The sequence below is a fragment of the Myotis myotis genome, unplaced genomic scaffold (genome assembly GCF_014108235.1).
Source record: "Myotis myotis isolate mMyoMyo1 unplaced genomic scaffold, mMyoMyo1.p scaffold_m19_p_1, whole genome shotgun sequence".
NCBI classification, from domain to species: domain Eukaryota; kingdom Metazoa; phylum Chordata; class Mammalia; order Chiroptera; family Vespertilionidae; genus Myotis; species Myotis myotis.
Genome location: NW_023416313.1, coordinates 214,334,737 through 214,354,738, shown reverse-complemented (window position 1 = coordinate 214,354,738; position 20,002 = coordinate 214,334,737). Strand labels below are relative to the sequence as shown.

The 20,002-nt window shown below is 49.0% G+C and overlaps 1 protein-coding gene across 1 annotated transcript in view; it reads right to left on the bottom strand.

Moving 5' to 3' along the window:
• Positions 1-5,961: 5,961 nt before the first annotated feature.
• The window catches only part of KCNK10 (potassium two pore domain channel subfamily K member 10), a 105,996-nt gene continuing 91,955 nt past the window's right edge, over positions 5,962-20,002 (bottom strand). The window contains exons 5-7 of the mRNA XM_036325524.1: positions 14,111-14,297; positions 9,786-9,928; positions 5,962-7,857 (exon numbers count right to left, since the gene is read on the bottom strand). Of these exons, the coding sequence (XP_036181417.1) occupies positions 7,237-7,857; positions 9,786-9,928; positions 14,111-14,297 (951 nt within the window). The 3' untranslated portion in view covers positions 5,962-7,236. The remainder of the gene's footprint in view (positions 7,858-9,785; positions 9,929-14,110; positions 14,298-20,002) is intronic.

Below are 20,002 nucleotides of genomic sequence, written 5' to 3'. Positions count from 1 at the left end.
ATAGACTGCCTTTCTTTTTGTCCTAACTGCACCGTTTTCTTTTTATATAACAGATCAGCTTTTTGTCTCTTCTCTTTTTCTTCTTTGAAGTTAAATCTATCAGAATCTTCATTCACCGCAATAGGAAGCTGCTGCTTATCACTTTGTTCACTGTTGCTTTTCTGTCTCACTCCAACACTGTCACTGTCATCATCAGCCCCATCATACATGTTTCTTGACACTTCCCTCTTACTATTTGTCTGCTCTTTTCTTTCTTCAATAACCATGGGTTCAACTGGCTGGGGAGACTGGGGGGACTATTCATCTTCTCCTAGTATTCTTTTCCACAAGGATCTTGCTCTTACACACCAACTCATATTTCACACAGTTCAGTCTCAATGAGAGAAAGGATGTGATGCAGGAAGACGGCCGCCTCTCCTTCCTTCTCTTCCCAGGATGCTGGCAGCAAGGCCGAGGGGGCCTTTCAAAAGGGAAGTCCTGGAGGTGGAAGACCTGGAGGTGGAAGACGAAAGCATGGGCCATCTGCACACCTTGCTGGTAATTCAGCAATGATGGCGGCAGAGCTGGTGTGCAACGAGGCAGAAACTCACACAGGCCTGATAGACCAGCGCTGCTGGGTTTTATCTCGAAGGCTAAGGAAATTCATGACCAGTTTGCATTTTAGAAAGATCACTCTGAGCTCCTGCCATGTGCCATGTACTGTGCCAGGTCCATAAAAACAAACAAACAAACAAACAAAATGAGCCAGATCTGTCCCTGTCCAGCCCCTGACCCAGTGGTCATGCTGGGTCAGCCCAGGTGAGGCTCTTGGCTTTGACCCATGTCAGGCCACTTGATCTGGCTCAGTCCCACAGCCAGGCATTCACTCTGACCTCAGGGCTCGCCTCTCTGACAGACAGGAAGGGAGAGACAGGGAGGACAAGTCGGAAAGCACCGCACCTGTCATCTTGACTGGAAGAGTGGGCAAAGCACACGCCCCACACAGCTGCACACCTGGTGACAGGGACTCAGCTTTGGAGCTGATTCGCTGGGGTTGGACGCTTCTGATTCCCTCTAAGCCTCAGAGTCTTCATCCACAAAGTGAAGAAGCGCAACTTGCCTCACTTGGGAGACTTAACTTTACAGTCTAGTCTGTAAACTGCCTAGCACAGACCCTCATACGTAGCAGGTGCTCAAGAATGGTGGGCATTTTCTCTGTATGACGTGTCACTCCAAGCCCAGGGCCGGTGGACGCATGGCAGAGGGCACAAAAATGTGGGCACCCGGGGGGCGGGGAGGGGCGGGAGTTCATTTTACATGGGCAGGCTTGCCACAATGTCCAAAATTAGCGTTTCGCCTAGTGTGACACTGTGCTGTCCAACCTCCAGGGACATCCAATCAGGATCAAATAAAACTGTGGAGGAGGTGCAAGTAACTACAATACGGGGTTGTGTTAAGGTGCTCTTACTGGGTTGTGGCGGGCTCCTGTGCCTGCAAGACTGTGACTTTCCGTCGGCTCTGCCCGATGAACACGTGTGAGTGCCCAGCCAGGCCAGAAGCCTGTCCCCAGGACGGGGAGGGGCGTGGTCCCGAGTGCAGATCCCAACCCATCCGCTATCACCCGCACTGGGCCCCCACAAAAGAAAGGAAAACAGGAGAGACATTGGATTGGATCTTCCAGAAGGTCTTTGTTGCAATTTTCTCCATCATTGAAAAAAAAAAATTACATCATCAAATAAAGACAGTAGCAGCACGGCGTATTGAAATGTCACAAGCAAATGTGCTTTTGTACTTTTCCTAAGAACATTACGAAATTCCCTCCTCCCCCCCACCCTACCTTATTTTCTGTAAAATGCCTTTTTTTTTTTTTTTTTTTTTTAAAGCACCATGAAATCCTAGAGAGAAAAATAGGTGAGACACCTCCACTCATGGGTTTATCGTTGTCGCCTTCGTCGTCACCGGGTCCCCTGCCTGTGACTCTGGGACGGGAAAGAGGCCTGAGGCTGGCATGTGAGTTGGTTTGCATATCTCTTCTCCCTTCAAGCTTGGGTGCCCTGACCCCAAAGGAGAAGTTTGTCAATTATGGGCCACAGCACAGGTCTGCGATGGAGCGGGAGTCCTTGCAAGGATTTTTTTTTTTTTTTTTTTTTTTAAAGCACAGGGAACTACTTAAGATTTTTCTCAAAAACCAAGAACAGAAAGCAGATTCCAAATCTCTTAGGCACCTCTCATTTCTCCTCCATGCCACTGTGTTGATGTCAGATGACTTGGGGCCCGCCCTGGGGGGAGGGAACTGAGGTTCACATGGAGGGGGGACCTGTGGGTGAGGTCCGGGGCAGCTGGTTTATGGTGCCGGGACAGAGGGCAGGGCTTTCTGGACGGCTACGCCATGGGCCCACCGCTGCCAAGTTTCCTTGTGCAGAATTAAGCGAACCTACAATGCCGAAGTCAAGTCCCCTTTGCTTCTGAGAGTTACTGTTCGTGTTTTTTTAAGGCCGTGACTAACTCGCTCTTATACTCCCAGAAACTCCCTCTACTCACGCAGTGGCTGCTTTGCACACAATTGCACCTTCACTGTGAGAAGGTGTGACCCCCCGGGAAATGTGAGCGGGATGTGGAACGCAGGGGCATGAAATGCAGGACTGGCTTTTTCTTCTCTCTTTCTTCAAAGTCTCTGCAGACTTGTTTGCTTTCCTAGGCCTTCCCTATGGTTCGGACACCGGGGCGCCCACTGGGTGGTCTACATTCTTACCCCGTCCAGTGAGTAAAAACCCGCCCTGCCCACATGCTGGCCACACTCTCACTTCTCCCCAAAGCCAAGCCCACAGATAGATGAATGGCATGGACTCAGCCAGGCAATGATATCATCTCAGAGAGAGGCAAGGGGGCGGTTTGCTAATGTCTAGCACAATGGGGGCGTTCAGTGTGAAATGGTCGCCATTTCCTGTGTGTGTGTGTGTGTGTGTGTGTGTGTGCACATGTGTGTTTACGTGTGTGTGTTTGAGCAAGAGATGTCTATAGTAAATGAATTCCTGAAGTAACCAAGAGGAACCTTGACTACCATTGACTGCAAATAGCAACAGCTTAAAATTCTTCAAGTAGTCTTAACACCATGCAAAAAATGCCCGTATAGCATGAGCCCTCCAGGTGACAGTGTGCTGTAGACTGGGCCTACAACAGGGCACACTCCTAATTTGGACAGCAGGCTCTCAGATGCATCTGGTCTCCATCAATTATCCAGAACACAAATCCCAAAGAGCAGGAGATTAAGCTCTCATGTTAGCCATTAGTCAGTGTTCACAAATCCAGCTAATACGCATGCTTAAGACATGTAGGTTGTAGACCAGGGACTGTTGGTCAGAGAAGTGCAGAACTAAAAGGGACCTTGACAGTGATCTTTGTTTAACTCCCCAGATGTGCTGATGAGGTAACAGAGATGTCAGCAAGGGGACAGGGGTCCCCACAATCCCAGGCTGGGACCGGTAGAGCACAACCAGATAGTTCCACTCACCTTAACTGTAGGCCAGGGACACCCCTGCCTACACACACATTGAGGCCTGACCCCCAAAGTGATAAATTTCTGGAGCCCCAATTGGGTTAGGACTGTGTATTGAGCTTCAGTCTCTTCAAATTAACCCTTGGTTCTCACCAGTAAACCTCCAGATGTGTTTTGGAAGAAAAAGTCGGCACCTAATTACCAGGTGAAGCAAAAGACACTGCCGGCTAAAGACCCCGAACAGGTGCCCTTTCTGTGTGTAGAGTCAACAAGTCTCTTCCAGGTTTACAATGGGGTGTGGGGTGGCGGTTGGAAGCGCAGGGCTGTGCTCATGGGCATTAAGACTTTGTAGCAGCTTTGCCTTATCCACATGTTTTCTACGTGCTATTTGACCCCACCTTTGAAAAGTAACATTCAAGCAACTTCAAAATAACTGGCCACCCCCCACGAAGAGGAGTCCAACCTCTTATTCCTTCTCAGCGTCTACTTTGGAGACCACATTATAGTTTGTCAAACACTTTGCCCACATGTGTTTAGTTCCATCTCCCTAGAGGAGGGCTCGTCTTTGATTTTGTTCATCAGGGTTTTGGCCTCATTTGTCCTCAGGGAGAGGGTTACATACATGGGGGATGTTCCCCCTCTCAGTCAAGGGCCATTGCAATCCCTTTATACTACTGTGATTTAACGCAACTTGGGAAGCGTCCATGCACACACCATCACCTCTTCCATTTGGTCAAGTGTGCACTTTGGTGCTGTGACTTGTTTATTCCTGCTGTCTGCAGAGTTTCTGCCAAGTAAGTGAGTAAAGTGCAAAAGAGTGCTTTCAAAGGGCATTTTTAACCATACAGAAAGGGTGCCACACACAGGACTCCCACAATCAAAGCCGAAAGAACGTACAATCACTCTGCAAGGCAAACACTTGTGGCCATTTTAACACAAAGACCATGTATGCTCTTGGTAGTAGAGCTCTCCCCACCTCTGTGTGCTGTGTCCAAGAAACTAGAAAGACATACACGCACAGAACGCATACACGTGCACACACACATGCCCACAACAAACACACACACTCAAGGGTGCATTGTAGCAAAGTCGAAAGCAGACTTTGGTCAGACAGGCTTTGAATAGCAGCTCTACCACTTTCTTGCTGTGTGCCATTGGGTAAGTTACTTAGCTTCTCTGAGCCTCCGTGTCCTCATCTCTACAAGGGGTTTGCAAACACTTCCCACAGTGTGTGGTTATGATATTGGGATGGTTCAATGTCTTTAAAGTGCCTAATCTAATGCCCGGCCCATGGCAGCCACTGGATCAGTGGTTCTCAACCTTCCAGCCCTTTAAATACAGTTCCTTATGTTGTGACCCAACCATAAAATTATTTTTGTTGCTACTTCATAACTGTAATGTTGCTACTGTTATGAATCGTAATGTAAATATCTGATATGCAGGATGGTCTTAAGCGACCTCCGTGAAAGGGTTGTTTGACTGCCAAAGGGGTCGCGACCCACAGGTTGAGAACCACTGCACTGGATAAATGACCGGGAAGCCTCTTTGCCAGATTTGGCTGTCGGGTCTAGAGTTTCATCACACCACTCTAAAGAAAGTACCAAGTCATAGAGGGTGGATACCCAAATGAATGATATCCATGAACAGTTGGATCAGGAAGCTTTTTAACTTGACAGAATGAGAAAGTCCCAGTTATCTACCAATTTCTTAAAACACATCTCTTCAGGCTGCCACGATCCTGTGGTAAGAAACCATTGCCCGCACCTGGACAAGCATCGCTTCCCAAGCGCCTGTTTATTGCTGCGGGGACACAGGATGTCACCAGCGAGCTGCTGCTCCAGCCCCATGGAGGCACTAACTCACGCCTGCCTCGGGCAGGAAGGGCCTCATCATGGTTGATCTTACCTGGCTGCTTCCCCAGAGCAATGCCCAACTTTAGAGCCTCCACGTTTGGGCAGGGGTGGGGGTGCTGCCTGTGCTCCAGGCAAGGGAGAGCTGTCTCCCACGGTACCAGGGGTCAAGGATGGGGTGGGTATCATTTTCCCTGGAAGTCTCCGCTAGTCCTGGGATCTTTTGATAAATCCACCTGTGTGATAGTCACGTGAATCCTCGCCCCCCGACCCTCCCCCCCTGCAAAGGAGGCACTGAGCAGCAGAGGCCCATGGCCATCCAGGTCCCGATGCTTGTGTGTGGCCCAAGTAGCTAAGTCTGAACCAGTCTAAGGACCAGCCAATTAGGGAAAAGGCTGAGGCTCACACGGGATGGTTGGCCTAGTACATATTTTTCCCTTTCAGGGAAAAATCCATTTAAAGTCTTCCTCTCAAAACATATGACTAGCTCTTCCCCCACTTTCCTTCACTGAGGTTCTCGCCTCACCAAGCAACTCTGTATCGCATGTTGGTTACTGTTTGCCTTGAAACGATCACCTTTGTGTTCCAATGGGTGTTGCAATAGCAGGTACTGGATAAAGAAACGAGCAAGGAAAAGGAATGCTTTCAAAATAAAGGAATGCCCAAACGTAAAGGCAAAATATTTGAAATACTTCTTTTAAGTATTATTTTTTAAAATGGCATTAATGGCACTTAAACCGCAAACAAAAACGACTCAGTTTTCTTGTACAAGGGTTGGTTGAGGGGTTAGTTTTCCTCCAGCTTGGAGATAGCAAGATTGGCTCTTGTAACTATGTCTACCCTAAGACACCCCAAGGGACAAAAAGCCCTGAGATGGAATGATGCCATGGTCCCCCTTGGTGTGTCTCAGACATGCAGGATGCCTATTTTTATAAAATTTTAGGATCAGCTAGACAGAACAGCAAGCCGCTGGCATCATGCAAGGCAATTGTTTTGGTACTTTCTCCCCCCTCTTATCAAAACAGGTTACAACCGAAGTTCCACTAGAAAAGTGAACGTGAACATTTCAAAACCAGTTTATTTCACCATTGCACCCACTGAGGAAAATGCATGATTCTTTGCCTGTTAACCACGCAGCGGTTGAGGTTGACGTTTCACCAAGGCCTGCCAGTCCGTTTGGACTACCTACCCCCGTGAGAAAGACCAAGTTCAGTAGGCTTCTGGCCTTGGTTGAGGTGATATCCACAGTGTGATGTTTGTGATTATTTTTCTTCTTTTGTGATGAGGAAAGCAACTGCACCTTTGAATACGTGTGCTCTGATCCGCTTCCAACAAATCCCGGGCGCTCTCAGGCCCCGCACGCACTCATTGGAGCTGAGAAGGGCTAGGGATGCACTGCGTGGCTTGGATCAGAATTCAAGCTCAGAGCAACACGCCCAAATGTCAACACAAACCCTCCTTACCGGTCCCAGGTCGCCCCCAATCCGGTCCCCTTCTGGGTGTGCATACATCACGGGCGGTAGGCTCAGGAAGTGAGACTCCGTGTAAAAGACACACCTGCTTCTCTCAGAAGGCTGGTCTAGGGAATAGCTGCCCTCGTCTATGTGCCCTCCAGGGCGGCGCTGCCCAGGGGTACAGCACCACCGGCCACTCGGCCTTGACACTTGGTGGCCCTGACCTCCGACGCGTGCAAACGCTCCCCGGGTGTCCCGCGGTGGCTCATCAGAAGCGGAGTCCTTGTTCTTTGATCCCTTTTGGCAGAGCAAACTTTCTCAGTCCTTTATGGCACAGTGAAATATATTTTCCAATGCTATGTAATTTTGGACTAAGGAGAAGTCTGTTTAAGGCACGTGTCTCGGGGTGAATATAAAAACACACACAACGCTTCCTCGAGCCCGGTGTCCGGAACCTTTAGCTCCTGCCTTCCAGCAACGCGTTGTTCTCCTGTTCCCTGTCTTTGGTGTCCGCGGGGACCATGCCGTTCTCCAACCCGGCGGGCGGCTGCGCGCAGTGGGTCAGCATGGCCGTGCTGGAGTGGTCAGAGTTGCACATCTTCTCCGTCTCCTCCTCTCTCTTCTCCTCGTCCAGGGAGTAGTTGCGGAAGGTCTTGTAGATCTTCTGCACGTCCTCGGGCAAGGCCTTCTTGGCGTCCTTGTTTTTCCTCTTGGTGAGCTTGGCGCTGGACCCGAACTTGTTGATGATGTTGTCCTCGGAGGCCCCCTGCGCGTGCTTGTGCAGCGGCTCGGGCCCGCGGAGGCGAAGGTTGTTGGGCCGGTTGTTGATGCTCTCCTGGGAGGAGGCCTTGCCGCGGCCCGCGTCCAGCGCCGCGAACACGGAGCGCTTCTCGGGGGAGAGCATGTCGAGCGAGTGCGCGCGCTGGTCCAGGCCCAGGCGCCGGCGCTCCATGCTGCGCAGCGTGGCCGCGCGCTGCAGCTTGTCGTGGATCTCCACGCTCAGCCGCCGCCGCGTCTCCCGGAACTCGGCCGTCACGTTGGCCTTCCACTCGGCCGCGTGGGCCTTGATCTCCCCCACCTGGCGGGACACAGAAAGGGCAACAGCCCGCTGAGAGATCGCGCTCTGCCCGGCGTCCCCCAGCGCCCACCGCCCACCGCCCTGGGGTGTCCCCCACGGGAAGGCCCAGAGGGGGCGCTGCAAACAAACGCCCAGGGCCAGGGGTGGAGGCTGCCTCTGCCCTGATCTCTCCCCCCTAAGTACCCGTCTCTAGTGGGCTCCTGGCTGATGTGGCTCAGGAAGGGGCTTGTGCTGGGGAGCAAGGGAGGCTTGGGATTTGGAGATGGGCCTGGGAGAGAGGCGGGCGGCACTTGCGGGGAGAGGGCAGCGGGCTGAGTTGGACAGGCCTGCAGGGTTCCCGTGATGTGCCCAACCGCCTTTTCACAGGATGGTCTCATTCCTGGGACATTACTGGGGTAGTCACCTCTAGCTGATGGTTTTTAGTGTTATGTCAGAGAAAGACGTGCACTAGCTCAGTCCTGGGCACCGAACAGATTTTCAGAAAGTCCTTTGCCCTTCCCCGTCCCTCCGACGCCTCTCCGGGGAGGGTGACCAGTCAGCCTGGAACTGTCCTGATTTTAAAAGGGGGAGTCCTGTATCCTAGGTCCGCCCTCAGCCCTGGGCAAGCTGGGACTGTGGTCGCCCTGCATGTAGGCCATGCTGTGGCCATGTGCTGTTAGGTTCATCCTGGTTTAAGAAGACCCCCCCCACCCTCCCCCCCCAGGGCACCGGATAACCAAATTTCCCCGGTGGGGGAGCAGGAAGGGGGCGAGCTCAGAGTCCAGTTCTGCATGAAGCTCATGATCAGATCTCTGGGCTCTTACTCAGCATGGCACATGGCACAAATCCCATGTTTTCCTAGACGGACGGACGAGGAACTCAGATTTTGGCACTGAGGAAAGTCAGTGTGTATGTGGTACGTTCTCTTTCATTATAGCTGATTGTTAGCAGGCCAGGTAGATACCTGGGGGCTCAGACTGGGCGGAGACTGCATTGCTAGGATTCTGGAGGCCAGGAGAACGACATTGTGCCCAGGAGTGAGAGGGCAAGTTTCTCCACTCAGCAACCTTCTCCTGGACCCTTGCATACAGAATGGCTGTACCCGGGAAGTACACAGCTTTCTTCAAGAGGCTGCCCCTCTTTTTGTTTGTTTCTTTGTTTATTTTAATCTCCCTTCCTTTCTTCACTTCTTCCCTTCTCCTCCCCTTGCCTCCTCCGTTCTTATTTCTTTCCCCCTCTTCCTAGAAGAACTACATGGACTTTTGTTTTTTAAACTCACAAAGAATCTACCTTTCCTTCCCAGACTTTCCTTTTCTCGCCTTTGTGTAGGCTTGCACGCACGTTTAGCTGCGGGAGTCAAGGCTGCGTGCTCTGGGGTATACTTCTTTCCACAGATGGGACCGCCAGGAGGGGGTACAGGTGAAAGGGGCCCCTTGGGTTCGCTTCCCCGGGGCTGGCCGCTGCTCAGTGATTTCAGTCTCACTCAGAATCAGGGAAGATTCATGATGTTCAAGTGCATTTCCATTCAGGCCCTGTGACCTGAGGGACAGGCAGGCTTTCTGAAGCTTTTTATGATTTTTCGAAGCCTCCCCATACATTTTCTGTTAGGGGGCAATTGCACACCTCCCTCGACCACCGTCTCCCTCTGCTGACGAGTTCTATATTTTCCTTTTCATTCCATTTTTTAAAACGAAGTTGCTGTTTACTGTTCTTTGCAGGATCTGTGGGCTGGTGACTGAGTCACCAGATTTCCTCACCTGCCAAAAAAGGATCCGCAAGTAATTGCTATTCAGTTTCACTTGGCTTTTAGGTAATGATCCCAAACAAGGAAGCCTTGTGAGCCCTCCATTGAGTAAGAAACACTCCAGCCCACAGAATAGAGAGAGGAGATTCTTGACGCGAGCTCATCTAATCTCAGGAACATTCGTAGAATCTGGAAGGGGTCCTACCTCCTCTTTTGTCTTTTTGGACAGAACCCGTAGCCAATCTCCGATCATACTGAGGACGGCTGCAAAGTAGGCAAGGCCAACAAGGATCCAAAACCACACGAGGGGCTTATACCACTCCCGGTAATTGATGCCAGCATTTCCCCCTGAAAACAACGAAACGTTACTGGAAGCAGGGTCTAGCACGGGGTCTTTGCGGAGCAAACATATTCTGGCCCATGTAGCGGAGATGCCAGCCCATCACCATCTAACACCAAGACGTTAGGCCTGCTGTACAGGAGATGTGGTGGGGGTTGGAAGACAAGGAAAAGATGTTCCTGTTCCTAAAGGAGCCTGACTTGTGGCTGAACTCCCTGTGATTCTTGACCACTAACCATAGTACCCACAGCAGAATATGCCCGTGGCCAGCTTGATCTGCCTATTCTCTCCCTGAGCTTGACAGTGAATGACTAGAGCTAGGACAACAGATCAGGCCCAGTTGTCAATTGCTTTTTTCTTAAACCTCTTTAAATGTAATGCAAATAAAAAAAACCACACCATTTAATCATCCCTCATGGTTTGGAAGTCATGAAACCGTTTCCTTCTTCAGCGCACACGCATTTACCAAGAGCTAAGTGCAAATGTAGACTTTATGGCATTCCTGACACTTTGATGCAAGCCATAGTGATTTAATGCTGAGGCTGGTGTTTACATGATGCTAATCCAAAGGGTCAATTAAACTGAGTAATTAGAACCACCACAGCCACGCTAGAACTAAATGGGACCTTTAAGGCCAGCTAGTCAATCCCTTTGTTATAAATAGAGATTACAGGAAAAATCCATCAACCCAAATGGGCCAGTTGCCTGATTGCATTGAATGGTTGTTACGTTGAACCGACCAGTCATTTGTTCCAAATAATAAGCCTATTTATTCTAGCCTTCCTTCAGGCACTGCCAAAGGCAACCGAGCAAAATAGGTTCCAAGCCCAGCCCCCCCACTGAAAGAAGTGGGGATGTTCCATGAAATAATTGATGTCAGCCTCGTTCTCACTCTGAGAGATGTGTTACCCAATGAACCAGGCAGGCGGTGATTCCTAAAACAGTTGACGTTAGCTGTGTACCGGTAGTTATGCTATTACATGATGAGTGATAACTAGTCTTTCTCACTGGGTCATGGTTGTAACCTCATCTAGATTGCTGAGTCCATACTGAACTCTTTACGGTATCATAGCAGCAGCGGGCCAGGTGCTATGGCCTGTGGTTCTTCTCAATGCAACCAAACCCACTTAAAAAATGTTTTTCACCCCGCCAGTGTGGCTCAGTGGTTTGGTGTCAATGCACAACCCAGGAGATCATGGTTCGATTCCCGGTCAGGGCACATGCTCAAGTTGCAGGCTTGATCTCCAGTAGGGGGCGTGCAGGAGGCAGTCGAATGATGATTCTCATTGATATTTCTATCTCCCTCTCCCTCTCCCTTTCCCTCTCCCTCTCCCTTCTTCTCTCTGAAATCAATAAAAATATATTCAAATATTTTTTTCCAATCATGGCTTATTTTCAATATTATTTTGCATTGGTTTCAGGTGTATAGCTTAATGGTCACACAATCATGTACTTTACTGTGTTCCCTTCAATATTTCTAATATCCAACTGATACCCATACATAGTTATTGCAATATTATTGACTGTATTCCCTATGCTGTACTTTACATCTCGGTGACTCTTTTGTAACTACCAATTTGTTCTTCTTAACACCTTCACCTCTTTCTCCCAGTCCCCTAACCCTCCTCTCCTCTGGCAACCCACTTTTCAATGCAGCAGTGAGATCTCAACAGCTACTGCCATTTATTAAAATTAGAATTCCAAACATTGCTAAAGGGCTCCAGACCCCCTCTGTTTAGTGGTTTGGTTAAGCTGGCTTTATTTTTCCTCTTTATGTACACACACACACACACACACACACACACACACACACCCCCTGCGCAGCTTTCTCTAGGATGCTACTGGAGTTCATGCAACATTAAGTGGTTTTTGAGCTTTTTCCTTGGGGCTATTATCTGAGAGCAAATATTTACCTTAGCCAGTCCAGTCACCATCATCCAACAGGATTGTCACTAGGGTGCGCTATCGAGCAGCACATTAATCACCTTTCTCCCTCTTTATCAGTGGCTTGTCCAGAGTTTGGGGCTTTCCCTGTGCTCCCAGTCAGAGCTGTGAAATGCTATAATGTTCTCTGTCCTATAGTGAGTCAGCTACCCAGTAAACCAGCACTGCAACCTGTGTGGTGATCGGTGCTCCGGTTATATTTGTAATAGAGTTGATACCTTGTTCAATCACAGCAACCATCAACTCTTGTTAGTACACCTTTTTAAACAACCGGGCATCTTTCCCTGTCACCCTGAGAGCATTGCCAAAAAGGCTGTGAAAAGCTTCCGGCCTTTTAAGGCATGCATTCTTCGGACCTGGGAACTGGAGAAGGGCCTGGCCTAATTGCAGCTGGCTCTGTGATAAGAGATCCCTATCTGTGAGGACCTCAGGACAGAGGAAATACGGCTCTGTACTCAGTGGTAAGTAAGGGAATTGAAACAGGACCAGGCGTTTGACTAAGGAGGTCACGCCCTTCCCAGGTAAGTAAAGGTAAGGCCAAGTGCTGCTCTGTGCTAAGTGCTCACAGTCCATGGTGCCTAACACAGATAAATACAAGCCATGAAGTTTTAAAATCTCATGTTCCCAGGGCTCTGCTCTCTGCGCCCCAGATGAGCAGATGGACAGATTGAACTGAACAATATTAGAGCAGGGCCCTCTAGCAGGCAGCCCGGGGTTAGTACAGTGCGCTGAGGCAAACTACGCTTGGGGGGAACGTAAAGATGTTTGTGAAATGGTTCCAAACACCAGCCGCCATGACAGCCTTAACTGGGACCTCAGGTGAGTTTCCCCACAGATGAGCTCCGGAGGATGCTAAGGAATTAACTGGACAACTGTTCCTCTTCCTTTTCTCTGCTTCTCTGTGTCAGGCCCCTAGTCAGGTGGCACCAGGGGACTGGCCCCCGAGGTGAGGAACTGCACAAGCGGTTGAGTGCTGTGCATAAGGAAAGACTGATGGGCTCCCAGGCTTTTATACACAATGCTCAATCACTTCAACTTTGCAATTCTTAGCCCTTAGTCAATAGAAAGGAAGACAGATTGAAACTGCTATTTCTACAGCGGGGACATCAATCTTAGCCTGGCCGGTTGCAGTAGCTACAAGGTCACTGTGCTGGTTATCTGTATCACAGAACTGACCTATTGAAGAGCCTCCACTTCCCCCTCCCCAGACTCTCCTGTTTCCCAGTTTCCCAAGGACCAGGTCCCTGTCATCGTGGGCACCATATGCCATGGAGATCCCAAGGCACAGCCAAGATCAAATGCCAGATGAAGGACAGTCGGCCTGGGAGTGCACCCCTGAGCTGTCCAGGCTGCTGCTGACCTGGGGACTGGTCAAGGCCACATAGACCACCCACCATTTTGAACTTACGATGGAGGTGTTCACGCAAAGCACTCACTTCTTGGAGTAAAGAAGGATCGGTCAGTGGGCTGGCTCCCTGGAACTACCCCATTAGGAGGGGATAGGGTGGCCTCCTCCTCCTGTTCCTGCCTTCCTACCACACTCTGGGAAAGTGGTAGGCACTTGTAAGAGGCTGGATCCCACCTCATTTTCAACTCTCTCTGTCCCTAGAGGAAAGTGATGGTGGTTTTCTTTGGCTTCCATAAACCCAGCCCATGGACATTTATGTTCACACTGAAGGCTATTGCTTCTGTCCACATTCATGCAGAATCTGTTAACACTCTATTCCCTGAGAGGGCAGCTCTGATCTCGGTTGTCAACTGAGTCCTAAGCCTTGTGGGCACGCCCTGGACAGCTTTTGCAGGGACAACGGCCCTCACCTCAGGTGTGGCAGGAAGCTTAAGCTACAGATCCTTGCGGGCTCAGCTCTGTGCTAATCTCTTCAGGGTTTCACATTTGCTGCTTGCTAATATAGCCTTTATCGATGGATCCAAGGAGCCTTAATACAATTCAGAAGCCCCAACTTCAATGAGAAATTCATTTCACTCATGCATAATTCATATGACGATAAGGGCGCTATGCATCCTGGGAGGAAGAGGCTGCCTTCCCTCTGACAGCAGGAGCCTGTTGCTGCTTAGATCACAGAGAACCACGGCCTTGAAATGAGCCTGTGCACAGCAGCGGGGATACTGGGCCTTTGTCGTTCGCTTCTCTCACAACTCCTTTGCTCATGGTGTTGAAAAGCACCGCCAACCACCTCTCCACCACCCACGGGGGCCCTGGTGACTGGGAGGCCCGGGGTGCTCACCTGCCACATAGTCGCCAAAGCCCACCGTGGTGAGAGTGACCACCACAAAGTAAATGGACTCCAGGGCCGTCCACCCCTCGATGTATTTGAAAATGACGGCAGGGATCGTCACAAACACAATGCAGCCGGCCAGAATGAACAGGATGGTGGAGATGACCCGGATCTTGGTCTGACTCACTTGCTTTTTCTGGGAACAGCAAAGGAGAAAGACAAGTCAGTTTCATCGCCCTGGAGCCAGAGATACAGAAGAAAATGTATTCTGTCAGAGGCTTTTTAAAAATGGAATTTATTGGGGTGACCTTGGTTAATAAAATCAGAGAGGTTTCAGGTGTTCAATTCTAAAATATATCATCTGTATATTATTGTGTGTTCACCATCCCAAGTCTCCTTCCATCACCCTTTACTTCCCCCCCACCCTTTACCCTCTTCTTCTACCTCCCCCTCCCTCCGCCCTTCCCCTGTAATCATCACCGTACTGTTGTCTGTATGAGTTTTTTTTGCTTAATCCTTTCCCCTTTTTTGTCAGTCTTACCCTTTGCGACAGCATGGATGGACCCGGAGAGCACTATGTTAAGTGAAATAAGCCAGTCAGAGAAGGACAAGTACTATATGATTTCACTCATGTGTGGTTTCTAATGAGCAAAATTGTCGGTGGCTTTTAACCCCCCTTCGTCCAGGGGCGGCTGTGAGAATCTGATGAAAGCTGTGGACCTTCCCCTACAAGAATGCACACGCAGGTGTTTTCAGGTGTTCTGGGTGCTTCCCAGGCGCCAGGAGGCCGGTTCATGGACTCGACCAAGGAAGCCCGCTGGGCTCAGACCTCAGCTGCCCTCTGTGTGGCTCATGAGTGCAGCCAGACGTTGTCTCCCCTCCTCACCGGTGGAAAACGTAACGAACTCCGAAGAGGGGCTTGCTGCCAGTTTTCATGGCGGCCGGGTTTGGGGCTCTCCACAGTGCTGGTGAGGGTCTCTCCCTGGTTTCCCTTGCGTCAAAGGGATGATGCTGCCCTAACCGGTTTGGCTCAGTGGATAGAGTGTTGGCCTGTGGACTGAAGGGTCCCAGGTTCGATTCCGGTCAAGGGCATGTACCTTGGCTGTAGGCACATCCCCAGTAGAAGGTGTGCAGGAGGCAGCTGATCGATGTTTCTCTCTCATAGATGTTTCTGGCTCTCTATCCCTCTCCTTCCTCTCTGTAAAAAATCAGTAAAATATATTTTCAAAAAAGAGATGATGCTGCTAACCTCCCACCCCCTCTAAAAACAAAACAAAACAAACACAACACAACACCATAAAAACTGACCTGAAACAGGCCAGAATGTTTGGCTGAAGAGAAAATACACAGGCATCCCCACTCACATCTGTGACAGACCCTAGGCAAGTCCCTGTGTGTCCTCACCCTCCTTCCCCGGCTGAGGTCGGACAGTTATACTTTTCCTTTAAATACACGTGTCTAAGCTGTGCTGTGGTCATCGTGTTTGCTGCTGTATCACATACAAGGGTCAGGGCAGGAGTTGAAGTCAGGATGGCAGGGTCACTGTCTAAAATGGGTAGTAGGCACGTCAGCTCACATCAGCTTCTGAAGGAGTCAATAGTGAAGAGGTCGAAGTGCATTTGGAAGGGGAAGGACGCTGATGGAGGCCAGAGGTGGGTTAGAGGCATCAGTGGTGGTCCCCTTGAATACACACCGAAAACCTTGGCATTGCCTCCAAGCTGAATGATCCTGAAGGTCTCAAAGCTGCCGGAACTGGCACCAGAGACTGTCTTCGGGAGACCCGAGTATTATAACCTCATCAAAACAATATGCCGTCATAAATCTATAGTGAACACCAGAGTGCCCGGGCCTTGCCACACTGCCTGGATTGGTTTTCTGTGAAAGTCCACCACGTGGAGGGAAGTCAGTGCAGGAAATCCTTACCAGGTGATCTTTTTTTCCAGCCATTGCCTCCTGGTGAATTAGGAGGCAGACGGCTCAGAGTGCAGGGACCCGTGCACTCAGAAACCTCACTTACAGATGCAAAAACAGAAGCTAAAGGGGTGAAGGGGCTTGCATAGATGCTGCTGCTAATTAAGGGCAGAGCTGAAAATAGGATTCTGAGGTGATTAACTCAGTCCAGGGAGTAATGAAGAATCCAGAAACAGCTTTTCAAGTCATTCAACAACTCACCAGCTCAAAGTTGCCAGAGTCATCCCCTAACAACAGAAACCAGACTAGCCTCCACGAGGAAGAGGCCACCTGGTTCCCTTCTGGGAAGGAAGATGGAGAATACAAAGTTGTGGCTGGACCACCTGTTCAGGAATTCTGAAGCTTCCGTCCCGGCAGTGACACCTGGGCCAGGTTTCCCAGGACAGACTCGGTTAAGAGAGATTCTCCAACCATCGGCCACGTGGCTCCATCCCAAAATGACAGCCAAGGAAATGACTAGGTCTCAGAGCCGGGAAGGCTGATTACAGTTCTATGTCCCTTCCTCCCACCCTTCTCTTCCTCGCTGATTTTTGGGGATAAACATGGTGCTGCCTGTTCACTGGAAAGCTCCAATGAACAAGAGCTGAAGAGGGGGAAGCTGCGCTTGCCTGTAATCAAACTCCCCAAAAAAGCAGTCCCACTTGATTGGGGTCCTGAGTCCCAGGCATAGTCAACATAGCAGAATGGAGAGGGCAATGAAATGAGTAAGAACAGTGATAGTGGAAAATATTATCTGCACCAATCTAAGTCAGCACTATTTACGCTCCAGTTCCTGGATCAATATATATTCCCTAAACATGCATAAGAAAAGCTACAAAACTACAATCCCTTTTCTATAAAAAAAAAAAAAAAAAGCCGTGTGCTCTAACTCCCCAGGGGACACTCAGTATGTAGAACAGGGAACAATAATTGGGTTCGTGCCCATCCCTCAGAAAAGCCATCTGGGAAAAAAAAGATATTTTATTGACATTTTCGAAACTGTACATGAAATACCATTTCCCCCCACAAATAAAAGTATCATGTCAGGATAAATGACCTGAGAACCCCAGGGAATGTTTCACCCATTGTATGAATTTCCATATTGGCTATTATAGGAGGACCCTGTGGGGGCAGCTGAGCCCCTCTGAGAATCCAGGAAGGTAGTTATGATTAGCCTAGTTTTGTTTGCAGACATGAGCAAAAATCCAGAGCCCCAAAAGAGATCTTACCAGAGGTTAATTAATTGCTGGCAATGGGAACACCATTCCCCGCCCCACTTATAAGTCGTCCTCCTCAAACGCATAATGAAATGAAAGCGAATTAAATGTTTGTGAGACACCTGTTAAGTCATAAATTAGGATGTGAATGCAACTGCAGATGAAATGAGGCGGAGGTCGGGGAAGGAGGGCGGCAAGTCTGGAGGCAGCTGGAGACACTCTTAGGCTCCAGGGTGTGGGCAGAGGGATGGGGTTGGTCTGGTGGCAGACAGGGAGGTGTGTAACAAAGCCTACTGTCTGCTGGAGAGTTTCTGAGCCAGGTACACGTGTCAGCACTGCTCACTGCCCAAGCCAACAAGTTCGTCTGTCCCTGGACTGCTTCCTCCAGACACGGTGGGGTGATGCTCAGAGGCTTGGAAAATTTAATCAATGGGGTATTTTAGGGACTTAAGAAATCAAGTGTCTGGCGTGTGTGTGTGTGTGTGTGTGTGTGTGTGTAAATGTGAATACCCATACTTCAGTATAAAAGGAAGAGGTGTGGTGTAGGGTTTTTAGCAATATATGTTATTCTAGATACTTGTGTTTTTTCTCCCCTCTAGATATTTTTTTAAAAAGTTGCTTTATTTGAACATTTGAAACGGTGGCTTTCAGGATAGAATCATAGACTATCTTATATTTCATTCAGAGATCTTGGGCTTCTTAGTCTGGCTGGCCCTGCAACTGTTAGATATACTGTAAAGTGGCGTTTGAGGACCTGGAGTCTGGGGGCAGACTGGCTGCCTAGACACATCCCGCCCCCACTACTAAACAGCTGAGCGATCTCCGACAAGTGTCTCAACTCCTCTGTGCATCTTATCTCTGTGGAGAAAGACAATACACCTCATAGGATGGTTTGGAAGATTACATAAGTGTGTTAGCCCTTAGCACAGTGCTCGCTAAGTGCTCAATGATCGCTAATGACTGTTTTTATTTTTTGTTAAACCTCACCTGAGGTTATTTTTCCCATTGATTTTTAGGGAGAGAGAGAGAGAGAGAGAGAGAGAGAGAGAGAGAGAGAGAGAGAGAGAGAGAGAATCGACACGTGAGAGACATATCGATTGTTTGCCTCCAGCACTCTCCCCAACCGGGTCTGGGGATCAAATCTATAACCTAGGTATGTGCCCTTGACTGGAGGTCAAAACTATCACTCTTTAGTGTGTGGGTTGGCACTCTAACCACTGAGCACACCAGCCAGGGCAACTGTTTTTTATGTCAAAGTTCAAATATTTCCTTCGATGTGGACAGTCCCAGACTGGATGCTGCCCGTTGCTATTAAGGCATGTTCCCTCAGGGCTGGCTTAAGATCATCTTTGTTTAGCTTAGGAGGTCACTGTTGGTCGTCCCTGCCTGGATACACTTTCTCATTGTAATTACTTCATTTTCAATAAGAGAAAAGTCTTCATTGGTTCTTCTATGCTGACTCCAGAATGAGCTGCCAGATGGTTTTAGCTCACAATCTTGAAAGCAGTTTTTATTTGCCTTTCAATTAATTTCCCCCTAGATCTTGATCATCCTTCTGAAACTGCCAGGAATTGCAGATAATGTTGGTCACATCAGGAACCCGCTACAGAAGGACCTGAGAGGCAGGCGTGGCTTTCCTCGCCCTGCCCCCACCTCTCCCACCACTTAGGGAATCCAGCTGCGTTTCCAAGGTGGGGTTGCTAGGCAAAATCTCATTGCTTATTTACCAGTAAGCAGAGCCGCTGGCAAAAACCTTGGGGGAGTCCAGATCTGACTGAGCTAATGTGTTCTTGGACTGACAAAATTGTTATCCCAGAAAAGATGGTTTGATACAATATTTGGGCAGAAGTGATAGGATTGTTGTGCGTATCTGTCCAAATCTTGTTTTCCCACTTTGTTGATTAAATGTTTTCTTTTCATCTCCTTGTGCAAACAGTAGTATGCAAAACTATTTCCTGTGTCCCATTGATGTTAACAGTAGGAATTTTTGAAGAACTCGAAACCTACCTTCTGTGGGGTTCATTTAATTCTCAAAATTACACATGCAATTATGTCAGAGAGAAATAAGCATCATTAATCAGGAGGCAGGGGAGCCAGCTCTAAGAGGCCCCTTCGAGGAAGGGATGTATGCGCGGACCGTTCTGGAAGTGTTGGCGAGTTTCAGACCTCAGAGGGCTGAGCCTCATGTCCAGTTCTCAGGAAGCATACGCCCTGCCTGTGTTTGTTTACTTCCACAAGTTATGTTAGAGGGGAAGTATATTTCCATTCACCTGTGGGCTATTTCTTTACTTGATTTTTATCCCCTCTCCAATGACCATGCGTTTTTTTCTTCACTTTTAAGTGGTTTCTTAGAATTCTGAGAATAGCTACCCAAGTTGAGTCTAGGTGAGAAATTGTGCACTTGCTGTGATGGTTAGCCAGACATTGGAGATTTTTTACAAAAATAAAGATACCAGGATAAAGATCCTAGGACAGGAGCTAGACATGACCAGCTGTCACGGTTCAGTTTTGTTTTGTTGAAATGCAGACATATTGCCAGGGTAATACAATTGAACTGAGAGTAATTTTTCCAAATGGAAAGATAGTAGGAACTGCCTCACACAAGAATTGATTTTATTTTCCAAAATTGTGATGTTTTCCACAAATATTTTTTAATAGGCCACTTCTAATACTACTTTCAACATCACAACAAATATCCATGTAGCACCACATAGATCAGTGGTTCTAAGCCTTC